The 20,185-nt window shown below is 49.9% G+C and overlaps 1 protein-coding gene across 3 annotated transcripts in view; it reads right to left on the reverse strand.

Annotated features, from left to right (window-relative positions):
• Positions 1-20,185, reverse strand: part of PBXIP1 (PBX homeobox interacting protein 1) — a 50,237-nt gene that overhangs the window by 10,823 nt on the left and 19,229 nt on the right. For all 3 annotated transcript variants that reach the window (XM_040411873.1, XM_040411872.1, XM_040411874.1), the window contains exon 2: positions 9,255-9,323. In XM_040411873.1, the coding sequence (XP_040267807.1) occupies positions 9,255-9,314 (60 nt within the window). In that variant the 5' untranslated portion in view covers positions 9,315-9,323. The remainder of the gene's footprint in view (positions 1-9,254; positions 9,324-20,185) is intronic.

Genomic DNA, 20,185 nt, shown 5'->3' on the forward strand with positions numbered 1-20,185 from the left:
TTTAAAATAGTTTTCTGATGCGGACAGGTTCAGATTCCTACCCTGGGCGTTTGAAAATAATTATCGCCATTACTTTATTTCCTTCAGGGACAGGGGGATCCGGGATTGGCGGGATGTTTTGCACAAGGTTAAATTAGAATTCGTCCCTTACTGGACTATTACTGATGCAAAACGTGATATCTATAAACTCACATGTAGACCCGATCAAAGTCCCCGGGAATTTCTCTCTATACTTAAAAATGCCTATGGGTTAGCGTATAGGTCCCCAAACTGGGAATCTGGGGAATTCAAACAGCTGCTTTATGATGCAATGCCCATGCAACTTAAACTTAGCCTAGCCTGAGATATTGATCTCAAAGCTCCCTTGGACAGATTGGCGACGGCTGCCACGGTACAGGTGAGAGGAGATATAAAAGGTCCCCAGAAGAAAACGTAGCAGAAGCTAAAATAAACCCCAACCTGGGATTTTACTTTCCTCGAGTCCGAAGGCAGCACATCATGGGTTAAGCTTGTCTTCATGCCACTTCTAGGACCGCCCAACTAGACAAAATAGATAATTAATTAATTAGGAGGATACTATATAGGGACATCCCCCAAACTGCATCTCTGTGTTTTTTAAAAGATAGACTCAGACAATTAGATGCAAATAACAAAAAGTTTTATTTAGGGAGGGTATCCATGTGCTGCCTTCGGACTCAAGGAAAGTAAAATCACAGGTACGAATTTTTCCTCTCCCCTTTCGTCCTACAGCAGCACATCATGGGATTTGTATAGATCACAAAGGTGTCTACATCAAGCACTGCGCTCAATACCCCGGCACCAAAGGCTGAGCTCTTAGCATTGATGTCCAGCCGGTAATGTTTCACGAAGGTCTGAGATGAGGACCAGGAGGCTGCATTGTAGATGTCTTCTACAGATACTTGCGCTTGCTCCGCCAAGGAGGTTGCAGTAGCCCTTGTAGAATGCGCCTTGATAGGAAAAGGAGAAGGCACTCCTTCTAAGTAATAGGCTTCCGTACTAGTGGCTTTAATCCATCTTACAAGCGTATCCTTGGATGGTTGTAGCCCTTTCCTTGGTCCGGCAAATAGCACAAATAGACTTTCTGCGATTCTGAACTCTTCGATTCTCTGAAGGTAGATCTCGATTGCTCTCTTGACATCCAGTGTATGTAAGAGATTTTCTTGCTCGTCACTGGGTTCCGGAAAAAAATACCGGAAGGAAAGATTCTCTGTTTACGTTAGCCGACGACGGAACTTTAGGCAGGAAGGACGGCATGGTTCGTAGCAATACTCTATCTGGAAGGAATCTTAAGCATGGGTGCTTAGAAGATAGGGCTTGCAGTTCTCCTAGCCTTTTTGCTGAAGTGATGGCGATCAGGAATAACACTTTATAAGAAAGCCATTTCAACTCCGCCCGTTGGAGGGGCTCGAAAGGGGAAACTGTCAATCTTCTAAGAATCAGCGATAGATCCCAGTCAGGCATAGGTTCTATAACCGTAGGTTCTAATCTCTTTACTGCTTTAAAAAAAATCTAAAAATAAGCGGGTGATGTAGAGATTTATTCTCAGTCATGGCGTTGATTGCCGTCATGTGTGTTCTCAAGGTATTAGGCTTGAGTCCCTTTTGAAATCCTTCTTGAAGGAATTGTAAAACAGAGGCAATATTAATGTCCACATAGTTTGTTACAGACATCCAGTCTACACATTTCTTCCAGACCTTGGTATACTTCTTTGTAGTCGAGTCTTTGCGGGAACAGAGTAACGTGTTAACGACTGACTCAGAGAGACCTTTCTCTTCTTATCTAGATCTCTCAGTCTCCAGGCTGTAAGGTGCAATCTGTTCAGGTTCTGGTGATAGAGTCCGTCCTGTAGTAATAGGTCTGGGACTAGGGGAAGCTTCCAAAATTCCCCCTTGGATAGTTGGAGTAAGAGAGGGAACCAGGATCTTCTTGGCCAGAAAGGAGCTATTATTATTGCCCGGGGCTTCTCCACCAGTATCTTCTAGAGAACTCTCAAGATGAGGGGTACTGGAGGGAAAATGTATACAAACAGGTGTTTCCAGCTGATAGAGAACGCATCCACAATTGTGGGGTTGTCGAATCTGTTAAGGGAACAGAAGTTGGTTAGTTTCTTGTTCTTCCTGGATGCCATTAAGTCCCAGGTGGGACATCCCCATTTGTCTATAATCCGCTGAAAGAGGACAGGATTTAGCTCCCAATCTGCTGGCTCGATCCTCTTCCGACTCGGCTGATCTGCTTGAATATTGTAGCAGCCTCTGATATGCATCACTTTCAAGTCTAAGAGATGCAATTCTGCCCACGCGAAGATCTGTTTGCATAATTTCAGAAGGGCACTGTTCTTTGTTCCACCCTGCTTCTTCAGATAAAAAACAGTTGAAAGATTGTCTGAGCGATCAATACCGGTCGTCCTCTTATATACGTTGCAAGCTGGTAAAGTGCTAGTAGGACAGCTTTCAGTTCCTTGAAATTCGAGGATTGTCTTTTGTCCTAGCCAGACCACTGTCCCCTCTTGTCCTGAAGATGCGCTCCCCAGCCATGGCCAGACGCGTCTGTGGTAGTTATCACAGGGGAAAGATACTGAAACATCTTCCCTTTAGTAAGGTTCTTGATCTGCAACCACCACCCGAGACTCTGAATTGTGGAGGGTCTTAGTCTCACTCTGGCTCCTAAATTGTGATGGTAATGACGCCAGCCTTGTAACATGTTCTGTTGTAGATCTCTGGTGTGAATCATTGCCCATGGGACTGCATCTGAAACTGCTGTCAGGTGGCCCAGCGTCTTCATTATTCTGCGGACTGTGGGCAGGCGTAATGATATTAGAGTTCTTGATTTTCAGAGCAGGTAGATATAGAGTCGAAGAGCACTTGTCTATTAGGAGACCTAAAAAGACCTTTGAGGTGGTAGGGATAACGTCTGATTTTCTCCAGTTCATCAGAAAGCCTAATGACTGAAGAGGTTTCACCGTCGTCCTGAGGTGCAACTTCAGCAGATCTTCGGATTGGGCTGCTAATAGCCAGTCGTCCAGGTAAGGAAAAACTTGGATGTTCTGAAGGCGGAGTTTCACTGCTACTATGACCGCGACTTTCGTTAATATTCGTGGAGCAGAGCAAAGGCCAAAGGGGAGTGCCTTGAACTGATAGTGTAGGGTCTTCCCGTCTATGATAATGGCAATCCTTAAAAATCTTCTTGACGCCTCTTTTATGGGAATGTGAAGGTAAGCATCCTTCAAGTCCAAAGATACCATGAATTGGTTTTTCTTGAGAACCGCTGTGATGGATCTTATTGTTTCCATCTTGAAATGGGTTTTCTTTATATATTGATTGAGGTATCGTAGGTCTATAATGAGTCGACTTTTCCCGTCTGTTTTGGGAACATGGAAAATTCTGGAATATACTCTGTATTCTTCTTGATGGCTTGGTACAGGCTCCAGGGCACCTTTTTCTACAAATTCTTCTAGAAGCTGGATTACTTGTGGATCTTTCTTGCTGTTTAAGAGGAATCTGTCTCTTGGAAAATGGTCGAACTTTAGAGTATAACCTTATTTTATGATCTCTAGAGCCCATCTGTCTGTAGTAATCTGCTGCCATTCTGAGTAGTAATGTGCGAGACGACCTCCTACTTTCTGACTTCTGGCGTCAAAACTCTGTCTTTGGTGGTTTTGTATCGTCAGGCTTCTTCCTTGATCTCTCTGATGCTGTTGCGTATCTATGATCAGATCTTCTTCTATTAGGGCGTCCTCTAAAGCTAGATCTTTTATAATCTTGTCCTCCATAGGGACGAAAAAATGTAGTTTTTTCTTTGCGTTTAAACTGAGGGAAGTTCAATACTTTTTCCTCGTGTTAGACTCAAGCAGTTTGTCTAACTGCGTTCCAAATAATCCTCTGGGTTAAAATGGCAGTGAGCACAGGTTATTTTTTAAAGCTGGGTCCCAGACCATAACTTCGGCCAGATAGATCTTCTGATGGAATTGGTAAGAGCCATATTTTTTGCAGTTAATCTAATAAAATTCACCGGAAAATCGGACAGGAATTCCGCTGCCAGTTTTAGGGTAGGTAGCTGTTCGAGTAGTTCTTCTCTTGAAACTCCATCTTCTATATCTCTGCTGAAATGACTTCGCCAAACCCTTAGTGCACGGGCTACTGGAACTGTCGCCATAGCGGCCTTATTCAGCGAGGCCAGGTATGTATGTAGCCTTTTCAGGAGACTATCAGCCTTCTTTTCCATCAGATCCTTGAGTAAAGAAGAGTCATCACTGGGGAAAAGGGATTTTTTAGCCAGACTGGCGACGGCGGGATCTACCCTGGCAGGAGCTTCCCAGCTAGTGGATTCAGACGGGTCAGTCTTGTATGTCGCCCTGAATCTGGATCCTAAATTTATTTTCCCCACTGGCTGTTCCCATTCCTTGCGCATGATGGTATTTAACACCGGATGACTGGGAAAAACGGAAGCTTTCTTCTTGGGAAAATAAAAAAGATTCTCTTCATCACGATCAGGTGCTTTTTCCTTCTTCGACTCCATAATAATTTTTAACTTCCTTAATAAATGATTAGCATCATTTTTATTGAACAGAAAATGATCTTCTAAAATGGGAACCTCGGATTCTGAATCTGAAGACACCTCTCCCTCGGAAACGCACGGATTGCTCAGAGAAGGACGGAGATGAAAAATGCCTCTTTTTTGCGCTCTTCTTTTTGGACTGGGACAAAAAGGATTTGAAGAGAGCCATCAATCTTCTTGTTTCTGAATCCGAAATTTCCTCAGCCGCAGTTTTCACATATATTAGAGGAGCAATTTTCTGATAAGGGCTGAATACATGAAATACAATGGGACTGCTTAGTTTTCCGTTTTTTTGGCGGACTTTGATTTAGACCTAGTAAGAGAGGACCTATGGGAATCCTCCTTGCAGCGTGCACACAATTCTTCTAACAAATCATCCGGAAGGGGTTGTTCGCAGGAGAGACAAAACCTATGTCTGCTCTTACGGGCTCTTTTGCCCCCTTTGCTGGATGAACTTGACATCTGCAGGGGAAATAATCACAAATGAAAATCTGAAAATCTTTACTCCCGTTCCTCATGAAAGCCCAGAGAGCGGATAGGCAGTGGAGCCAGGAACCATACATGGCAATCACCACTCCTGGGCACTAGACCTCGAATCAACAAGGTACAAATGGCCGACAAATAATAGGTGGGCTTCGTCCTCATGGATGAGGACACCAAAAAAATAAAAACACGGAGATGCAGATTAGGGGATGTCCCTATATAGTATCCTCCTAATTAATTAATTAATTAATTATCTATTTTGTCTTGGTGGGCTGTCCTAGAAGTGGCATGAAGACAAGCTTAACCCATGATGTGCTGCCGTAGGACGAGAGGGGAAAGGTAGGACCGAAGCAAACAAAACCTCATAGCCCAAACAGGTCAGAGGGGGATAACTCCGGTGCTGGGAGGTCTAACTACCGTCCCCAATATTACAATAGGGGTCCCCAGGAATACAGGCGCTGGAACAACAGGCCCAGACAACAGAAGGAAGGTAGGGCTCTACTTTACCTAGAAGCCGGTCTCCCACTTCTAATAAGGGCACACCACAAGTCCAAGCTGTGCACAAATCAAAAGATCGGTTTGATCAGTTGGCAGATCAAGTGGCTAAATTAACTGAAATAGTTAATAAGATGTCCCAGGTGTCCAAGGAGAAACAACCTGAACCTTTTTTAGGGGTGACTGCAGGTCCCAGCTCAGCCCTATAAAGCAGGGAGGGCAGGGTCAGAGACCAGGCCAACGCAAGGTTACCGAGCTGGTTGTAGAAGAATCTAACGTGATTCCTAATCCTACTTTGCCTTGCAGCGTTCAAGACCCTAAAATTGAGACCAAGGAAGAGATGCTAACATGTTGTCTATCTTGCACTCTAACCATGCCGATTCGGGCACTAATGTGTCTTCTCCAGTGAATGATCCCATCATCTCAGCGTCCAGTTGCGAGCTGCCATCTGTAAGCTGTGGGGTTATCCAGTTTTCCCCAAAGGTAGGGGCTGCTGCTCCTGCGTGCCACAGGAATGTACAGGGTTCACCAGAGGTCGCATCGCTGCAAAAGGATCAAGTCCTCAAAAAGCATCAGATGAGTGAACGTCCTAATTTCTTATGTGATTTATTTCAGGTTGAAGGCTGATATTTTGTTGATTCTTATCTCCAAGATGAACTTATCGGGCCGATCAGGGGTTTACTTGACACGGGATCACAAGCCACTATATTGTCATATAGTTATTTCCAACAGGTTATGAATTTGACTGCAAAGAGGCCGAAATTGAAATCGTTTGAAGGCTCTTTGATAAGTGTAGGTGGAGACGCTTTGCAGGTCACAACTTCGCCAAATGGAAGGATTACCGGATGATGAGGAGTAAAGAGATATCAAGGTTCCAGCTAAAGGCGGAAAGCTAGGATCGGTATCGTATAAACATACGAGTGTACTAACCTATTCTCATGTATTTTCCTCTGTAACTAAGTATCTCTTGACTCACTTCTGAATCGAGAACTTGCTCTGTTCAAGAAAATAAACTATGCCAAATCAAGATTTATGTTAGTGTGAACTCTTTTCTTGCAGGAATCATAAAAAGTGGAGGATGTATGTGCTTATATTTGTCATACAATATATTACAGGCACGAGATGGCATTAAGGGTTGTTGCCGTTATCTACATCGTCCTGATCTTGGGGAAGGAGCTCCATACCGAGCCGACCGCTGTACCAGGCCCTTCATCTGGTATCATGCTGCAGGATACCACAGGATTCATCTTGACGAATAAGAGGGTTCGATCCCAAAATATCTACGTCAGTTTGGATCCACGCGTCTTCGTCTTCTACGTTTCTGAGATTTTGTCTCCGGAGGTAAAGATGTGCTATCAAATGCACGTCGGTTATTCCCAAGAACGGATTACACAGATCCTGGAACAAACAAGGAAAACCTTGACCAGGGAACAGTTTTCAACAAGTCAACGGCCAAAGCGGTTCATTTCTGCCATTACAGCCGCCATAATCTTTGGCGTAGTGGGCACTGTCATTGCCACTAGTGTATCAGCTGTTAATTCCATCTCTATTAAGACATTGGGACTTGAGATCGGTTTGCTAAAAAGGAACCTGATGAGTATTCATGCAGAGATGGAAAATCTGAAGTAACATCTGTCGGACTTATATACCAATAGCAAAAGTGCATTCTGGGTTATGACATCACATTCCTTATCAATGTACACACCTATCCGACAATGATTGGAAAGTTCCAAACTAGGAAGGTGTGTTCATCTGATAAGTTTTTGGTTAAGAAACCACATACCAAAAAGAAAGGAAGGAAGAACAAAGAAAGAGGAGGAGGAACAAAGAAAGAGAGCCGGGAGAAGGATCTTGATTATCAGAAAAACTCTTGAGAGCTGACATCCCCTAGACTGCGAATCACCTACCTTCTTTGAGAGCTGACTTCCCCTAGACTCTGCCTATCACCTACCTTCTCAGGTAATGTATGATTTTATGCATGTGTAGTAGTGATAAATTGATTTGCTTGATATCTGGCCAAAATCCCCATTTTGTGTGGATATAGTGTTAAGGTGCTGCATCAATATTGGCGGTGTTCAGTTACGATGCATATAACTGAATAAAAGATCTAATATTGATACCACAAGAAAACTTCTCTGTTGGGAATCTTTATATTCCCTAGTTCGATATCAAGCCAATAAATTTATAAGCTTTATTGCAATACTAACAATACAATCCGAGATTGTTCATAGTTTTAGCAGAGCAAGGGCTCGTAACTGTCATTTTCTTGATTGAATTTCTGTGCATAATCAGATGATGGTATAACTCTCATAATTGTAAGCAGAATTGCATAAATTCTTGTGTTGATAAATTTGTATTCTGTTGGGTACTGCATATCATTGTGTATCATTGAAATTTTCATTGATTAATCTTTGATTGTATTTGAAATTATTGTATAACAAAAAGATTTATATTTTTGCATAGACGCTTGTACTCTGTTCTTACTGATTCCACAAAATAATTAGGTTTTCGATTGAACTCTTTTTGAGGTGTTTATATGTCCACCTCATGATCAATAAAGCATTTTTTTTTATATCCCCAACATACAGGTGCCCAGGCCATACAGTCCAGGATATCAGTAGTAGAGCGTTATAAGAGGGGATATCAGTCACATACAGAAGGCCGGACCATACAGTCCAGGATTATATCAGCCCTGGAGCGTTATAAGAGGGGATATCAGTCACATACAGGAGCCCGGACCATACAGTCCAGGATATCAGTAGTAGAGCGTTATAAGAGGGGATATCAGTCACATACAGAAGGCCGGACCATACAGTCCAGGATTATATCAGCCCTGGAGCGTTATAAGAGGGGATATCAGTCACATACAGGAGCCCGGACCATACAGTCCAGGATATCAGTAGTAGAGTGTTATAAGAGGGGATATCAGTCACATACAGGAGCCCGGACCATACAGTCCAGGATTATATCAGCCCTGGAGCGTTATAAGAGGGGATATCAGTCACATACAGGAGCCCGGACCATACAGTCCAGGATATCAGTAGTAGAGCGTTATAAGAGGGGATATCAGTCACATACAGAAGGCCGGACCATACAGTCCAGGATTATATCAGCCCTGGAGCGTTATAAGAGGGGATATCAGTCACATACAGGAGCCCGGACCATACAGTCCAGGATATCAGTAGTAGAGTGTTATAAGAGGGGATATCAGTCACATACAGGAGCCCGGACCATACAGTCCAGGATATCAGTAGTAGAGCGTTATAAGAGGGGATATCAGTCACATACAGAAGGCCGGACCATACAGTCCAGGATTATATCAGCCCTGGAGCGTTATAAGAGGGGATATCAGTCACATACAGAAGGCCGGATCATACAGTCCAGGATTATATCAGCCCTGGAGCGTTATAAGAGGGCATATCAGTCACATACAGAAGGCCGGATCATACAGTCCAGGATTATATCAGCCCTGGAGCGTTATAAGAGGGGATATCAGTCACACACAGGAGCCCGGACCATACCGTCCAGGATTATATCAGCCCTGAAGCGTTATAAGAGGGGATATCAGTCACATACAGGAGGTCGTGAGATCCTAGGGTCAGGATCACCACTGATATCACTAGACCATACACAGACGGTGAGCAGTAATCTTTAAGATCAGACAGTGGGGTTTCACTCTACCTTCGGGGGTCCTCTCTTACCTCTTCACTGGGGATCACCCAGTTATTCTCTGAGTCTCGGCCTTCGTGACCGTCCGACATCCTTCAGTCCTGTGGAGAACAAATGACGTGAAGCTCATTACTACCCTCATCATCTCCAGGCGGCAGAGCTCACCCTGAGACTGAGTCGCTGTGTGGCCCCGTCCACCGCGGTTCACCCCTTATTTCGCAATCACCCTCATTCACACGGAGGCCTCAGATCCATAAAGTGACAGCAGCACGAATCTCCATCCTGTCTATTTTGTTACAATGTATCAGTGCAGTTAACACGCCAACACTGGATACAACTGCAACAAACCATCAGCTGTAAGAACTGTTAGGTTTGAAGCCTCCCATTCACTAACAGCAAGCAGAAATCTTATTGATTCTAAAAGTTAACCTAACCTAATTAGAGTGAGGCAGGTAATGATGGCGGCTCTCCGGAGCTTACACCCGTGTCACGAGGCCCCATTGTCCCTTCAGTCACAGGGTTTATCAGTCACATCACTTGCAAATTTATCCAAATGAGTGGAGAGCACACGGCTGTGCAGCCGCCACCTGACACCGAGGAACACAGCAGCTGCCGAGACAGATGGGGGGGGGGGGGTCATGTCTCCCCAGTATCTCCCTATGACACCAGTATCAGACTGGGACCTCACATGGGGGTCAGGTGTAGGAGAGGGGGGGGCTCATGTCTCCCCAGTATCTCCCTATGACACCAGTATCAGACTGGGACTTCACATGGGGGTCAGGTGTAGGAGGGGGGGGGGTGCTCATGTCTCCCCAGTATCCCCCTATGACACCAGTATCAGGCTGGGACCTCACATGGGGGTCAGGTGTAGGAGGGGGGGGGGGCTCATGTCTCCCCAGTATCTCCCTATGACACCAGTATCAGACTGGGACCTCACATGGGGGTCAGGTGTAGGAGGAGGGGGGGGGGGCTCATGTCTCCCCAGTATCTCCCTATGACACCAGTATCAGACTAGGACCTCACATGGGGGTCAGGTGTAGGAGGAGGGGGGGTGCTCATGTCTCCCCAGTATCTCCCTATGACACCAGTATCAGGCTAGGACCTCACATGGGGGTCAGGTGTAGGAGGAGGGGGGGTGCTCATGTCTCCCCAGTATCTCCCTATAACACCAGTATCAGACTAGGACCTCACATGGGGGTCAGGTGTAAGAGGAGGGGGGGGGGGCTCATGTCTCCCCAGTATCTCCCTATGACACCAGTATCAGACTAGGACCTCACATGGGGGTCAGGTGTAGGAGGGGGGGGGGGGGGCTCATGTCTCCCCAGTATCCCCCTATGACACCACTATCAGACTAGGACCTCACATGGGGGTCAGGTGTAGGAGGAGGGGGGGGGCTCATGTCTCCCCAGTATCTCCCTATGACACCAGTATCAGACTAGGACCTCACATGGGGGTCAGGTGTAGGAGGAGGGGGGGGGCTCATGTCTCCCCAGTATCTCCCTATGACACCAGTATCAGACTAGGACCTCACATGGGGGTCAGGTGTAGGAGGGGGGGGGGGCTCATGTCTCCCCAGTATCTCCCTATAACACCAGTATCAGACTAGGACCTCACATGGGGGTCAGGTGTAGGAGGAAGGGGGGGGCTCATGTCTCCCCAGTATCTCCCTATGACACCAGTATCAGACTAGGACCTCACATGGGGGTCAGGTGTAGGAGGAGGGGGGGGGGCTCATGTCTCCCCAGTATCTCCCTATGACACCAGTATCAGACCAGGACCTCACATGGGGGTCAGGTGTAGGAGGAGGGGGGGGGGGGGGCTCATGTCTCCCCAGTATCTCCCTATGACACCAGTATCAGACTAGGACCTCACATGGGGGTCAGGTGTAGGAGGAGGGGGGGGGGGGCTCATGTCTCCCCAGTATCCCCCTATGACACCACTATCAGACTAGGACCTCACATGGGGGTCAGGTGTAGGAGGAGGGGGGGGGGGGGCTCATGTCTCCCCAGTATCTCCCTATGACACCAGTATCAGACTAGGACCTCACATGGGGGTCAGGTGTAGGAGGAGGGGGTGTGCTCATGTCTCCCCAGTATCTCCCTATGACACCAGTATCAGACTGGGACCTCACATGGGGGTCAGGTGTAGGAGGAGGGGGGGGCTCATGTCTCCCCAGTATCTCCCTATGACACCAGTATCAGGCTGGGACCTCACATGGGGGTCATGTGTAGGAGGAGGGGGGGGGGGGCTCATGTCTCCCCAGTATCTCCCTATAACACCAGTATCAGACTAGGACCTCACATGGGGGTCAGGTGTAAGAGGAGGGGGGGGGGGGCTCATGTCTCCCCAGTATCTCCCTATGACACCAGTATCAGACTAGGACCTCACATGGGGGTCAGGTGTAGGAGGGGGGGGGGGCTCATGTCTCCCCAGTATCCCCCTATGACACCACTATCAGACTAGGACCTCACATGGGGGTCAGGTGTAGGAGGAGGGGGGGGGGGGCTCATGTCTCCCCAGTATCTCCCTATGACACCAGTATCAGACTAGGACCTCACATGGGGGTCAGGTGTAGGAGGAGGGGGGGGGGGCTCATGTCTCCCCAGTATCTCCCTATGACACCAGTATCAGACTAGGACCTCACATGGGGGTCAGGTGTAGGAGGGGGGGGGGGCTCATGTCTCCCCAGTATCTCCCTATAACACCAGTATCAGACTAGGACCTCACATGGGGGTCAGGTGTAGGAGGAAGGGGGGGGCTCATGTCTCCCCAGTATCTCCCTATGACACCAGTATCAGACTAGGACCTCACATGGGGGTCAGGTGTAGGAGGAGGGGGGGGGGGCTCATGTCTCCCCAGTATCTCCCTATGACACCAGTATCAGACTAGGACCTCACATGGGGGTCAGGTGTAGGAGGAGGGGGGGGGGGCTCATGTCTCCCCAGTATCTCCCTATGACACCAGTATCAGACTAGGACCTCACATGGGGGTCAGGTGTAGGAGGAGGGGGGGGGGGGGGCTCATGTCTCCCCAGTATCCCCCTATGACACCACTATCAGACTAGGACCTCACATGGGGGTCAGGTGTAGGAGGAGGGGGGGGGGGCTCATGTCTCCCCAGTATCCCCCTATGACACCACTATCAGACTAGGACCTCACATGGGGGTCAGGTGTAGGAGGAGGGGGGGGCTCATGTCTCCCCAGTATCTCCCTATGACACCAGTATCAGACTAGGACCTCACATGGGGGTCAGGTGTAGGAGGAGGGGGTGTGCTCATGTCTCCCCAGTATCTCCCTATGACACCAGTATCAGACTGGGACCTCACATGGGGGTCAGGTGTAGGAGGAGGGGGGGGGCTCATGTCTCCCCAGTATCTCCCTATGACACCAGTATCAGGCTGTGACCTCACATGGGGGTCATGTGTAGGAGGAGGGGGGGGGGGGCTCATGTCTCCCCAGTATCTCCCTATGACACCAGTATCAGACTAGGACCTCACATGGGGGTCAGGTGTAGGAGGGGGGGGGGGTGCTCATGTCTCCCCAGTATCCCCCTATGACACCACTATCAGACTAGGACCTCACATGGGGGTCAGGTGTAGGAGGAGGGGGGGGGGCTCATGTCTCCCCAGTATCTCCCTATGACACCAGTATCAGGCTGGGACCTCACATGGGGGTCAGGTGTAGGAGGGGGGGGGGTGCTCATGTCTCCCCAGTATCCCCCTATGACACCAGTATCAGACTAGGACCTCACATGGGGGTCAGGTGTAGGAGGAGGGGGGGGGGGGCTCATGTCTCCCCAGTATCTCCCTATGACACCAGTATCAGACTAGGACCTCACATGGGGGTCAGGTGTAGGAGGAGGGGGGGGGTGCTCATGTCTCCCCAGTATCTCCCTATGACACCAGTATCAGACTAGGACCTCACATGGGGGTCAGGTGTAGGAGGAGGGGGGGGTGCTCATGTCTCCCCAGTATCTCCCTATGACACCAGTATCAGACTAGGACCTCACATGGGGGTCAGGTGTAGGAGGAGGGGGGGGGGGCTCATGTCTCCCCAGTATCTCCCTATGACACCAGTATCAGACTAGGACCTCACATGGGGGTCAGGTGTAGGAGGAGGGGGGGGGGCTTTTGTCTCCCCAGTATCTCCCTATGACACCAGTATCAGGCTGGGACCTCACATGGGGGTCAGGTGTAGGAGGAGGGGGGGTGCTCATGTCTCCCCAGTATCTCCCTATGACACCAGTATCAGACTAGGACCTCACATGGGGGTCAGGTGTAGGAGGAGGGGGGGGGCTCATGTCTCCCCAGTATCTCCCTATGACACCAGTATCAGACTGGGACCTCACATGGGGGTCAGGTGTAGGAGGAGGGGGGGGGGGGGCTCATGTCTCCCCAGTATCTCCCTATGACACCAGTATCAGACTAGGACCTCACATGGGGGTCAGGTGTAGGAGGGGGGGGGGGGGGGGCTCATGTCTCCCCAGTATCTCCCTATGACACCAGTATCAGACTGGGACCTCACATGGGGGTCAGGTGTAGGAGGAGGGGGGTGCTCATGTCTCCCCAGTATCTCCCTATGACACCAGTATCAGACTAGGACCTCACATGGGGGTCAGGTGTAGGAGGAGGGGGGGTGCTCATGTCTCCCCAGTATCACCCTATGACACCAGTATCAGACTGGGACCTCACATGGGGGTCAGGTGTAAAAGGAGGGGGGGGGGGGGCTCATGTCTCCCAGTATCTCCCTATGACACCAGTATCAGACTGGGACCTCACATGGGGGTCAGGTGTAGGAGGAGGGGGGGGGGGCTCATGTCTCCCCAGTATCTCCCTATGACACCAGTATCAGGCTGGGACCTCACATGGGGGTCAGGTGTAGGAGGGGGGGGGGGTGCTCATGTCTCCCAGTATCTCCCTATGACACCAGTATCAGACTAGGACCTCACATGGGGGTCAGGTGTAGGAGGAGGGGGGGGGGGCTCATGTCTCCCCAGTATCTCCCTATGACACCAGTATCAGACTAGGACCTCACATGGGGGTCAGGTGTAGGAGGAGGGGGTGTGCTCATGTCTCCCCAGTATCTCCCTATGACACCAGTATCAGACTGGGACCTCACATGGGGGTCAGGTGTAGGAGGAGGGGGGGCTCATGTCTCCCCAGTATCTCCCTATGACACCAGTATCAGGCTGGGACCTCACATGGGGGTCATGTGTAGGAGGAGGGGGGGGGGCTCATGTCTCCCCAGTATCTCCCTATGACACCAGTATCAGACTAGGACCTCACATGGGGGTCAGGTGTAGGAGGAGGTGCTCATGTCTCCCCAGTATCTCCCCATGACACCAGTATCAGACTAGGACCTCACATGGGGGTCAGGTGTAGGAGGAGGGGGGGGGTGCTCATGTCTCCCCAGTATCTCCCTATGACACCAGTATCAGACTAGGACCTCACATGGGGGTCAGGTGTAGGAGGGGGGGGGGAGGGCTCATGTCTCCCCAGTATCTCCCTATGACACCAGTATCAGACTAGGACCTCACATGGGGGTCAGGTGTAGGAGGAGGGGGGGGGGCTTATGTCTCCCCAGTATCTCCCTATGACACCAGTATCAGGCTGGGACCTCACATGGGGGTCAGGTGTAGGAGGAGGGGGGGTGCTCATGTCTCCCCAGTATCTCCCTATGACACCAGTATCAGGCTGGGACCTCACATGGGGGTCAGGTGTAGGAGGAGGTGCTCATGTCTCCCCAGTATCTCCCTATGACACCAGTATCAGACTAGGACCTCACATGGGGGTCAGGTGTAGGAGGAGGGGGGGGGGGGCTCATGTCTCCCCAGTATCTCCCTATGACACCAGTATCAGACTAGGACCTCACATGGGGGTCAGGTGTAGGAGGAGGGGGGGCTCATGTCTCCCCAGTATCTCCCTATGACACCAGTATCAGGCTGGGACCTCACATGGGGGTCAGGTGTAGGAGGAGGGGGGGGGGGCTCATGTCTCCCCAGTATCTCCCTATGACACCAGTATCAGACTAGGACTTCACATGGGGGTCAGGTGTAGGAGGAGGGGGGGGGGGGCTCATGTCTCCCCAGTTTCTCCCTATGACACCAGTATCAGGCTGGGACCTCACATGGGGGTCAGGTGTAGGAGGAGGGGGGGCTCATGTCTCCCCAGTATCTCCCTATGACACCAGTATCAGACTAGGACCTCACATGGGGGTCAGGTGTAGGAGGAGGGGGGGGGGGGCTCATGTCTCCCAAGTATTTCCCTATGACACCAGTATCAGACTGGGACCTCACATGGGGGTCAGGTGTAGGAGGAGGGGGGTGCTCATGTCTCCCCAGTATCTCCCTATGACACCAGTATCAGGCTAGGACCTCACATGGGGGTCAGGTGTAGGGGGGGGGGGGGGCTCATGTCTCCCCAGTATCTCCCTATGACACCAGTATCAGACTAGGACCTCACATGGGGGTCAGGTGTAGGAGGAGGGGGGGGGTGCTCATGTCTCCCCAGTATCTCCCTATGACACCAGTATCAGGCTGGGAAGGGGAATTTGGGAAACAAGGTCAATGCTCCGATCTGCACAGCTATGGATTTAGCCGTGATACAGGACTGATCCAGATGACCTGCAAGGTTCCTGACCGCACCACCAGGCACAGGCGTCATCGTCTTGTATGGACCAGGGAGCATCTACACTGACGAGGGACCAGTGGCCTCAGTGCTGTTCACTGATGAAAGTCTATTCACGCTAAGCAGAAATGATGGCCGCCAACGATGTTGGAGACGTCACGTAGAGCGCTCTGCATCAACCACTGTGGTCACCAGACCAGCCTTTGGTGGTGGTGGTGTCACAGTGTGGGCAGGTGTGTCTAGTCCGTACAGAACTTCCCTACACTGTGTGACTGGTCCAGTGACAGCCCAGACTACCAGAAGATCATCATTACTCCAGTCAATGTGCCTCTGCAGGAACAGCACAGGCCTAATGTCATCTTCATGGAGGACAATGCGCCAGCTCATCGAGGTCCATCATTAGAGAACGGCTGCTGGAGACTGGGGGACCTCACATGGCCTGCACTTTCTCCAGATCTAAATACCATTGAAAACCTCTGAGTTGCCACGTAGAAGCTTGTAACTCTGTACCTCCGAACCTCAATGACCTGAGGGCCACCTTTCAAGAAGAGTGGGACAATAAGACAACTTGTGAACTGCAGGAGACGTCATTGTCAGGCTGGAATTGGTGCTCAAGACCACAGGACAAGTTCCTGAGACACTGACATCTTGTGGAGGTATACCCAGCACTGGGGTCGGTGAGACACTGACATCTTGTGGAGGTATACCCAGCACTGGGGTCGGTGAGACACTGACATCTTGTGGAGGTATACCCAGCACTGGGGTCGGTGAGACACTGACATCTTGTGGAGGGTTACCCAGCACTGGGGTCGGTGAGACACTGACATCTTGTGGAGGTATACCCAGCACTGGGGTCGGTGAGACACTGACATCTTGTGGAGGGTTACCCAGCACTGGGGTCGGTGAGACACTGACATCTTGTGGAGGTATACCCAGCACTGGGGTCGGTGAGACACTGACATCTTGTGGAGGTATACCCAGCACTGGGGTCGGTGAGACACTGACATCTTGTGGAGGTATACCCAGCACTGGGGTCGGTGAGACACTGACATCTTGTGGAGGTATACCCAGCACTGGGGTCGGTGAGACACTGACATCTTGTGGAGGTATACCCAGCACTGGGGTCGGTGAGACACTGACATCTTGTGGAGGGTTACCCAGCACTGGGGTCGGTGAGACACTGACATCTTGTGGAGGTATACCCAGCACTGGGGTCGGTGAGACACTGACATCTTGTGGAGGTATACCCAGCACTGGGGTCGGTGAGACACTGACATCTTGTGGAGGTATACCCAGCACTGGGGTCGGTGAGACACTGACATCTTGTGGAGGTATACCCAGCACTGGGGTCGGTGAGACACTGACATCTTGTGGAGGTATACCCAGCACTGGGGTCGGTGAGACACTGACATCTTGTGGAGGTATACCCAGCACTGGGGTCGGTGAGACACTGACATCTTGTGGAGGGTTACCCAGCACTGGGGTCGGTGAGACACTGACATCTTGTGGAGGTATACCCAGCACTGGGGTCGGTGAGACATTGACATCTTGTGGAGGTATACCCAGCACTGGGGTAGGTGAGACACTGACATCTTGTGGAGGTATACCCAGCACTGGGGTAGGTGAGACACTGACATCTTGTGGAGGTATACCCAGCACTGGGGTCGGTGAGACATTGACATCTTGTGGAGGTATACCCAGCACTGGGGTCGGTGAGACACTGACATCTTGAGGCAGTATACCCAGCACTGGGGTCGGTGAGACACTGACATCTTGTGGAGGAATACCCAGCACTGGGGAGGGTGAGACACGGACATCTTGTGGAGGAATACCCAGCACTGGGGTCGGTGAGACGCTGACATCTTGTGGAGGTATACCCAGCACTGGGGTCGGTGAGACACTGACATCTTGTGGAGGTATACCCAGCACTGGGGTCGGTGAGACACTGACATCTTGTGGAGGTATACCCAGCACTGGGGTCGGTGAGACACTGACATCTTGTGGAGGTATACCCAGCACTGTGGTCGGTGAGACACTGACATCTTGTGGAGGTATACCCAGCACTGGGGTCGGTGAGACACTGACATCTTGTGGAGGTATACCCAGCACTGGGGTCGGTGAGACACTGACATCTTGTGGAGGGTTACCCAGCACTGGGGTCGGTGAGACACTGACATCTTGTGGAGGTATACCCAGCACTGGGGTCGGTGAGACATTGACATCTTGTGGAGGTATACCCAGCACTGGGGTAGGTGAGACACTGACATCTTGTGGAGGTATACCCAGCACTGGGGTAGGTGAGACACTGACATCTTGTGGAGGTATACCCAGCACTGGGGTCGGTGAGACATTGACATCTTGTGGAGGTATACCCAGCACTGGGGTCGGTGAGACACTGACATCTTGAGGCAGTATACCCAGCACTGGGGTCGGTGAGACACTGACATCTTGTGGAGGAATACCCAGCACTGGGGAGGGTGAGACAGGGACATCTTGTGGAGGAATACCCAGCACTGGGGTCGGTGAGACGCTGACATCTTGTGGAGGTATACCCAGCACTGGGGTCGGTGAGACACTGACATCTTGTGGAGGTATACCCAGCACTGGGGTTGGTGAGACACTGACATCTTGTGGAGGTATACCCAGCACTGGGGTCGGTGAGACACTGACATCTTGTTTCTGATCGTTTGAGCAGACACATGCACATTTGTGGCCTGCTGGAGGTCATTTTGCAGGGCTCTGGCAGTGCTCCTCCTGTTCCTCCTTGCACAAAGGCGGAGATAGCGGTCCTGCTGCTGGGTTGTTGCCCTCCTACGGCCTCCTCCACGTCTCCTGATGTACTGGCCTGTCTCCTGGTAGCGCCTCCATGCCCTGGACACTACGCTGACAAACCTTCTTGCCACAGCTCGCATTGATGTGCCATCCTGGATAAGCTGCACTACCTGAGCCACTTGTGTGGGCTGTAGACTCCGTCTCATGCTACCACTAGAGTGAAAGCACCACCAGCATTCAAAAGTGACCAAAACATCAGCCAGGAAGCATAGGAACTGAGAAGTGGTCTGTGGTCACCACCTGCAGAACCACTTCTTTATTGGGGGTGTCTTGCTAATTGCCTATAATTTCCACCTGTTGTCTATCCCATTTGCACAACAGCATGTGAAATTGATTGTCACTCAGTGTTGCTTCCTAAGTGGACAGTTTGATTTCACAGAAGTGCGATTGACTTGGAGTTACATTGTGTTCTTTAAGTGTTCCCTTTATTTTTTTGAGCAGTGTGTGTGTATATATATATATATATATATATATATATATATACAGACACTCACTATCCCCCCTCTATATATATATACACACACACACACAGTATACACACACACTATATACACTTACAGATACACATATAGAAGCCTAGAATGTGTCGGCAGATAAGAACCATGTGGCCCATCTAGTCTGCCCAATATACTGAATACTATGGATTGCCCCCGGCCCTATCTTATATGAAGGATAGCCTTATGCCTATCCCATGCATGCTTAACCTCCTCCACTGTATTTGCAGCTACCACTTCTGCAGGAAGGCTATTCCATGCATCCACTACTCTCTCAGTAAAGTAATACTTCCTGATATTACTGTTAACCCTTTGCCCCTCTAATCTAACACTATGTCCTCTTGTAGCAGTTTTTCTTCTTGTAAATCTTCTCTCCTCTTTTCCCTTGTTGATTCCCTTTATGTATTTAGCAGTTTCTCTCATCTCCCCTCTGTCTCGTCTTTCTTCCAAGCTCTACATGTTAAGGTCCTTTAATCTTTCCTGGTAAGTTTTATCCTGCAATCCATGTACCAGTTTAGTAGCTCTTCTCTGAACTCTCTCCAAAGTATCAGTATCCTTCTGGAGATATGGTCTCCAGTACTGAGCACAATACTCCAGATGAGGTCTCACTAGTGCTCTGTAGAGCGGCATGAGTGCCCCCCTCTGTCTACTGGTAATGCCTCTCCCTATACACCCCAGCATTCTGCTAGCATCTCCTGCTGCTCTATGACATGGTCTGCCTACCTTTAAGTCTTCTGAAATAATGACCCCTAAATCCCTTTCCTCAGATACTGAGGTTAGGACTGTATCACTGATTGTATATTCTGCTCTTGGGTTTTTACGCCCCAGGTGCATTATCTTGCACTTATCCACATTACATTTTAGTTGCCAGATTTTTGACCATTGCTCTAGTTTTCCTAAATCCTTTTCCATTTGGTGTATCCCTCCAGGAACATCAACCCTGTTACATATCTTTGTGTCATCAGCAAAAAGACAAACCTTACCATCGAGGCCTTCTGCAATGTATATTACA

The sequence above is a fragment of the Bufo bufo genome, chromosome 11 (genome assembly GCF_905171765.1).
Source record: "Bufo bufo chromosome 11, aBufBuf1.1, whole genome shotgun sequence".
Taxonomy (NCBI): Eukaryota; Metazoa; Chordata; class Amphibia; order Anura; family Bufonidae; genus Bufo; species Bufo bufo.